The sequence below is a fragment of the Heterocephalus glaber genome, unplaced genomic scaffold (assembly GCF_053883595.1).
Source record: "Heterocephalus glaber isolate CG9 unplaced genomic scaffold, H.glaber_assembly_v1.0 deba00001472, whole genome shotgun sequence".
NCBI classification, from domain to species: domain Eukaryota; kingdom Metazoa; phylum Chordata; class Mammalia; order Rodentia; family Bathyergidae; genus Heterocephalus; species Heterocephalus glaber.
In genome coordinates, this window is record NW_028258315.1 from 6,799,199 (window position 1) to 6,806,836 (window position 7,638).

At 40.5% G+C, this 7,638-nt stretch overlaps 1 protein-coding gene and 1 long non-coding RNA gene across 3 annotated transcripts in view; one reads left to right on the forward strand and one right to left on the reverse strand.

Moving 5' to 3' along the window:
• LOC110349783 (uncharacterized) overlaps window positions 1–7,638 on the reverse strand; it is a 135,332-nt gene that overhangs the window by 64,330 nt on the left and 63,364 nt on the right. The gene's annotated exons all lie outside the window — the stretch shown is intronic.
• Window positions 1–7,638, forward strand: part of Ly86 (lymphocyte antigen 86) — a 50,193-nt gene that overhangs the window by 18,963 nt on the left and 23,592 nt on the right. The window contains exons 2-3 of the mRNA XM_004847741.3: window positions 6,784–6,870; window positions 7,497–7,625. Of these exons, the coding sequence (XP_004847798.1) occupies window positions 6,784–6,870; window positions 7,497–7,625 (216 nt within the window). The remainder of the gene's footprint in view (window positions 1–6,783; window positions 6,871–7,496; window positions 7,626–7,638) is intronic.

The following is a 7,638-nucleotide window of genomic DNA, read 5'->3' on the forward strand; positions in this document are numbered from 1 at the left end:
TGTTATTCTATTTTTATTGCATTTGATAACAAGAATTGGGTTTAAGCTTCTACACATCTCAGAGGAAAAACAAGAAACTGGTTCATATATACAGATTTGAATATGAATCAAGTGCCAATGCAATGCTGACAGAAGAGACTTGAATGGCCAGAGAACAACTATTATTTTAAATAATGACCCATTGGAGCTTTGTTGTGTTACCTATAGTAATAAGATTTGACAGGTGGGAAAAGAGGGGAGGTCAGGAAATAATAGAAAAACAGAGCTAGAATGCATTCACCACATAGTATGTTATTTTCTTTTCTACAGTGCCAGGGAGGGAGGGAGAGGGAAGGAGGTAGGAAGAACACAGAGAATTCAAGAACAGAACTACATGAAAGTTAATTTTTTGTTGTGGTGATAACAAATTTCCAGCAATGACATTTCACCGACGCCTTATGCATCGTCCTCTTTTAGGGATCTATGATGACCCTTGAGCATTATCCTACGAGTTCACATAACAAATTTAAAACACTTCAGCCACAACACACCCATATAAGAAGGCAAACTATTAGACTGATGCACAAATAGATCTGAATCATGAACAGCAGAGAGGCTTGCTAAAGTGATAATCAGCCTGCCTAAAGGAATATGTTGGAAGCAAGGTCTGTTTGTTATTTTATTTTACTTAGAAATAAATTCTCAAAGATACAGAAGAATATCTGCTAGTATGTGACCTCAGACAACTAGCTGTTCAAACACATTCAGAAAGTCGCTCCCAGGTACCAAAGTAAATATTTATATTATTTTCAAGACAAATTAATGCACGAGCACCCTCCAAGTAGGCAAATCAGACACATATCACCTGCATTACTACCTAGGGTTCCAAGCAATTGCTGACACCCACCAAAGTCACCCACCCATCTTCCTGATGTCTTCTGTTATCACTGCAGAATATGGAGCTATATCCAGACTCCAGGACTTAGTGACACACAGCTTTCAAGCTGCCTGAGACCACACCAAGCAGAAGCCACAGGGTGCTCCTGTGCCCCACCAGGCTCTGCTGAGGAATTGCATTTCCAGAGGCTGTGATTCTAGTCGAAAGTCCACCACTGGCTCAAAAGTACCAAGGCAAGAGTATCATCCCCGGGACCACGACCTAAGTCTAGGGAGCCCAAGAAAAGTCAGACCATCAATAGGGAATGGGATTAAGTAATGCCTGGTAGACTTGTAAAGCTTTCTCTTGGGTGTATCTAGGTGGATCATGGAGGCATGACCTTGTGTACTATATCTGATCCCTGGCCCCTTCCTCCCCAGTACTGTTCGCCTGCTCAGCTTCCTGACTGCCATGCACTAAGCAGCTTTGCTCCACCATGCCCTTCAGCCATATTGTTCCTTCCAACCATGGACTGAGTGTGCTGAAACTGTGAGCTAAATTAAACTTTCCTCTTTTTAATTGTGAGGGTCAGATACTGGGTCTTAGCAAGGGGAAAGCTGACTATTACAGGACATATGTCATAAAAACAGCTCTGGAGACAGGATTTGTTAAGAGCCTTTCTAAGCCCGGCTTGTATTTCCAACAATGTGCAAGAAAACTCATCTAGGAAAAATTTGATTGTTGAAGCCCTTCTGCTTGCACATGCTGCTGGCTGCTTTTCCAAGGCCCACTCCTCATTTTCAGCAGGACTGAGGCTCTGCTGTATTGAAGGAGTCCATAGCCTTCCTGGGGATGGGGGCTGCTGGTCAGTTTGGGGCGTGCTGAGTTCACTCCTCCCTCCGTCTGGAGCCAGAGATGTTGACAGAACAGGCAGAAAGGGGGTGTGATCCAGAGGCCAAGGAAGAACTGTGCAAAATGAACAGATCTTCTATTTCACAGTGAAACTTTTACTTCCTCCCTCAGCCCGTGTGCTGCTCAACAATGAACTACAGTTCATTTATTTAAAGAAGATAGTATCTCTGCCTTCATTGCCTGGGAGTGCCAACTTTCCTTTAGCTTTCAATATTATTGTTTTAGAAGCTCCAAAGTCAAATGATCTGATGTATGTGTATTAGAGGTGCTTGGGGCAGGGGTCCAGGGGAAACTCTCCCACTCCGACTGGTTCTTATATTGTGCAAGGAGAATCATTTAAACAATGTAACCCTTATCTCTTATTTTGGTATGTGGTCCTGGAGAATCTGCAGCAGAGGTAAAGCCTGGTAACTGAGAAAATAATTCTTTTTAGCTATGGTTCCTCACCAGGGGTGATTTCGTCCCCCTCAGGAACTTTGGCAATGTGAGGAAATACTTTGGGTTGTCACAATTGGAGGGGAAGGAGGGTGCAACCGGTATCTAGAGAGTGGAGACCAAGGGTGCTGGTCAATTGTTGTATGGGGTTCACAGCTCAGCCCCAGAGCAAAAGACTATCTGAAACTAAATGTCAACAATGGCAAGACTGAGAAACCTTGTTTTAAGGATCTCAATAAATTTACTTTAAATAACTTGTTATTCATTGGGCAAATACTGTAATGCTTTGGAACTCGATACAATCTTAAAATGTGGTGTCTCTGTGGCTGGGAAGCTTGCTTTGCAGCCTTTAGAAGATGAATGACAAGGGTATGCAAACAAATATGATGTAATACAGAGCACAGGAAGTAGCTGAGAGGAGACATAAATAGATACACGGAAGGGTATGTGTTGGTGAGGCTGAGATTCGGGGCTGGGAGGAACGGATGCCATTCTTTCCAAGAAGTCTGTAGGTTTACGGACTTTTTTCCAATCTGAGGGCCAATTATGCACTAGGAGCACTTGTCTCCTAGCTCCTGTTTTCCAGGCTGGAAGAAGCTCTGGGACTGCAAAAAGATGCTTTGGAAAGAGTCAAATGAACACACGAAAAGAGAAATTTTCCCCCAGAAAAATTAATGACCCAACCAAAAGGGTTTTTATCAAACAAAGGTGCACGCCTTGTTATATTTGCAAGGCTGGAATTACCCAGTGGTCATTTCCATGGCAAATATCACAGACGATGGTGTGTCTTGTGGTTAATATTGGATAAAATTGATAAAACTGTCTGCAAAACTACTGTTGGCAAAGGAGACCTCATGACCAAGCTGAAACTGAAATCAGTTGTGAAATGGAGCTACCTGATGCCATAATCCTGCACAGAGATTATTCTGAGAAATCTTACAAATCCAGTACTTAACATGCGTACTTGAGACTCTACCTTTTGAGTATCCCTGTACAATACTAAGCAGCAATGTAACTGTTTGCTTGCTTGCTTTTAACTCTGGATTTGGATATTGACTCCCACACTTTATAAAACTGGGATCTGGAGAAGTTAACACAACCTTTCTAGGTCTACTTTTTCCCATCAGTAAAATAAGAAAAATCAGGCCTATCTTTGAAGAGTGTTCTTTATTCTACCAGTCTGGATCCTGCCTAGAAAACAAAGATCATCTCAGTTATTTTAACAGAAAGAATTTAATATAGGAAATTCATTAAACAGTTGTTGGATAATCAAAATAGAAGGGAGAAAAAGAAACCAAGGAAGCAGCTCCCACCCCAAGGACTTGGAAAGCAAAGAGAGCAGAGATTGGATTATTAGAAGCTGAATCTTTTTTTTTCATTAAGTTCATTGGTACATTTTGGGTATAAAATACAGTTACATTCATCATTGGGATCTTGTACCTTTACATAATCTCTCTTGGTTCTTATTTTTTCCCCATTCCCCTGCCCTCCCTTCACCCCCTCCACCCTCTCCTATTTACAGAGACTTTGTTTCCATTTTTTCCTTTTCTCATATTTTTTCTTTTCCCTTCTTTCCTTTCCCCTACCCGTCCCACTTCCCCAACTCCTTTAGACCTTTTCTTCCTATTTCACATTATCAATTATATCATGTGACCCTTATTTACACTTTTACTATTTCACACTAGGGAAACTATTCGGTATTTACACGTGTGTCCTATTTATTTCACTAAAGAGTATAATAAATATATGAAAAAAATGTTCAATATCTCTGGTCATTCGAAAGATCCAGATGAAAACAACACTGAGATTCCACCTCACTCCAGAAAGAATGGCTGCTATCAAGAAATCAACCAATAACAAATGCTGGCAGGGGTGTGGAGAGAAAGGAACCCTTCTCCATTGTTGGTGGGAGTGCAGACTGGTGCAACCACTGTGGAAATCAGTATGGAGATACCTTAAAGAACTAGGATTAGAGGTCCCATTTGACCCAGCTATCCCTCTGCTGGGTATCTTCCCAAAAGAATTAAAAGAATCATACCACAGTGATATATGCTCACCCATGTTTATAGCAGCACAGTTTGTAATAGCTAAAACTTGGAAACAGCCCAAATGCCCATCAACTGGAGACTGGATATAGCAGCTGAATCTTTGAAAAAAAGTACCTTGTGGAGCTGAGACAGACTGCAGAGGAAGGGGTAACACTTCAGTGATCCACAAAGCTGAGCCCAACTGATTCTGGGAAAGTACCAAAAAAGATCTAGACATTGGGAGCAATTGCCATCACCAGAGTGATGGCCATCATCCACAACATTCTCACCAAGTACACAAAAAGCAAGTCTGCTCTGCCTGCAGCCTCCATCTCTCTCTGGCACCCTGTCTAGCAGATGGCAAAGAAGAAGCATGATTGCAAAGAGCCCAGGTACACAAAGCAGAGTACAGATGGCTGGATTTGGAGCTTGGAAATTGACAATTCAATAGATGGTTCATGCGTTCATTCATTATGTACACTTATGGAGTGCTTACTGCGTGTCCAACTGTGCTGGGTGTTGAGGAGTCTGGAGGACTAAAAAAATAATCTTATAAAGTGCATGTCAGTACCAGTACAAGAAAGACCTTCACTCAACTCTCTTCAAAGGAGAACTCTTACAGACTGTTGCTGGGAATGAAAATTAGTATCAGCATTATGGATAACAGTATGGAGCTTCCTGGAAAAACTAAAAGGAGGCTCACGACGTAATCAGGCATCTCCTATTGGGTATATATATCCAAAACAAACGAAATCACTATGGGCAACTTGTGCTCTGGTTGTTACCAAAACAATAGTGAAATTTTGTTATTTTCGGCAACATGAATATACCGGGAGGACATTATGTGAGTGAAATAAACCAAGCACAGAAAGACAAATACTGCGTGTTCTCACTCGTACACAAACACTAAGAAAGCTGACCTCATAAAAGTAGAGAGTGTAACAGTGGTTGCCAGAGGCTGGAAAGGAGAAGGGATTAGGAAAGAAAAGTGTCCATTAACAGAAAACTACAGTGAAAAAGATTAAGTTCTAGTGCTCAGTACCACAGTAGGGTGATTATAGTTAACAATAATGACGGCAAATTTCAAAGTAGCTAGAAGAGAGGATTTTTGAATATGTTCAGTTTTTTAAAAGTGATAAATGTTTGAGGTGATAGATATGCCAATTACCCTAAGTTGATCATGGCACATTGGACACATGTGTGTTGAAATATCATACTATATCCCATGAATATGTACAACTATGCATCAACTGAAAAAAAAAACAGAGTGGAAAAAACATGAACTCTTTTCTTTTAGGCCCAGTAGCAAACATAAAGAAAATGGAAATGGAAAGCAAAATAAACCAAAAGAAAAAGCAGAAAATTGGCTACTGCCTTTAAGGAGTTGCATGTTTAGCCTAAATGCTGTGGGATAAGTCATGCAGCAAAGTACAAAGCAATATATATTTGTGCACTTAAAAAAGTATTTCAGACATAACTTTTAAGAATTCAGAGAAGCAAAAGAGTACTTCCAAGACTATCAGAGAGACCTTCACAAAAGATGGAAATGAGCAAGACCTGAGCATTTAATGACAGCCACAAGGACTCAGACTACTTGAAATGGGAGAAAGAACACAGGCAAATCAAGCATGGTGGGAATTTTCTGGGATCTGGTGGAGTGGAGGGTGGATTTGTGATGTGGGGTGTGGAAGGGAGACAGGAGAACATTTCTAAACTTTCCTAGGAGGCACAGATGAGCCACAGGAGCATTTGAACGAGTGGAAATTATATGTAAGGTGTGTTATCTTTATAGTCCCTAGCAGAGCTAACACGATACCCTGCAAATAGTGGAATATTTGAAAGAATTTATTATACTGAATGGGATGGGGTGGGACAGGATGAAACAAAATTACACTAGCAGGTCCCAACCTTGAAAATCTTCATATATCTCCCTCTGCTTAAATTATAATAATAAATACTTTATGAAACGTCTATGCAATTAATGAGCAATTTTAAAGCCAAAAGTTCAAGAGTTGAAAGAATTCAATCGAATGACAAAAGTATTACAACAATCAAGACATGGTGCTCATTGTATGGATTGAGACACTGTTGTCAAAATGAACATGATGTTGACCAACTGACAGTGACAAGCTGTAAAAATGAACATAACATTGATTTTGGAGAGACTGGGAGGAACTGGTAAAAACATCACTGACTTAAAAATTTTTTAAAAGCAGAACCTGCTTGTGGACACCTGTAATTCCAGCACTCTGTAAGGCTGAGGCAGAAAGATCACAAATTCAAGCCTCCTAAGGGGTTAGGACTTAGAGACCTAGTGAGACCTTGTCTCAAAAGTAAAAGGTTAAAAAAAGGGCTGGAGATGTAGCTCAGTGTGAAAGCCTTGGGCTCAATCCCCAGTACCCCCAAGGAAAAAGGAAAAAGTATTGTGGGATATGTTTTTTATTAAATTTTAATGACTAGTATAAAATCAATTTATATAATTACAAATTTCAAATATGAATTTTCAGAGTATGTAGGGCACTCACAGCTAATCTGATGTTTTCCTCTTGGCAGATCCATTACAGGATTTTGGCTTTTCTGTTGACCAGTGTTCCAAACAATTGAAACCAAATCTCAGGATTAGATTGGGCATCATTCTGAGTAAGTAGAAATCATTACCATGAAATAAAACATGGCACAAGCTCTTCCTACACCACACATTCAGTTGACACATGTTAACGTAAATCAGCTGGGCGGCTAAACTACTATGACCGCACCTCCACCCTCTGGAATTAATTCTACTCCCGTCTTCATTTTCCATTCTCTCTCTGAGTAATACCTAGTAGAGTAGAACTCACACTTGGTGCAATGGTTTTGTAGTGAAAGGACCCTAGACCCCGGATGATAAAAGCACCTGAAACAAGTACATTCAGCAAAAAGCAATGAAAGTATTTTGAGACTAAGTATTAATATCTACATAGGAGAGAACCTTTGTTTAGTTGTCTCGACCACAATCAAATTTACTACCAACCACTAGCAGCATGATTTGGCATTTGAATTCTTTTGTTCCTAAATCGCTAATGTAAGTTCTTAAAACTTGGCCTAGCAGCTGTTATCCTAATGCCCTGTAGCATGGGCTAAAGGCTGTTTCACCAAGAAAAGAACACTTCCCTGCCCAGAGTAGAGAGAAAAAGAAAAGGCCCTTTTCCTCAGGCCGCTAGGAGACCCAAAAGCCTTTGCTACATGGTGAGACACAATAATAACGTTGTGCTTCTTTATCCTCTTAGGGGAGGACATCAGAGAACTGTATCTTGACATATCTCTCATCAGTAAAGGCACTTCTGTACTGCATTACTCCTACCCCATCTGTGAGGCAGACCTACCCAAGTTTTCTTTCTGTGGAAAGAAGAAAGGAGGTAAGCCACCTGC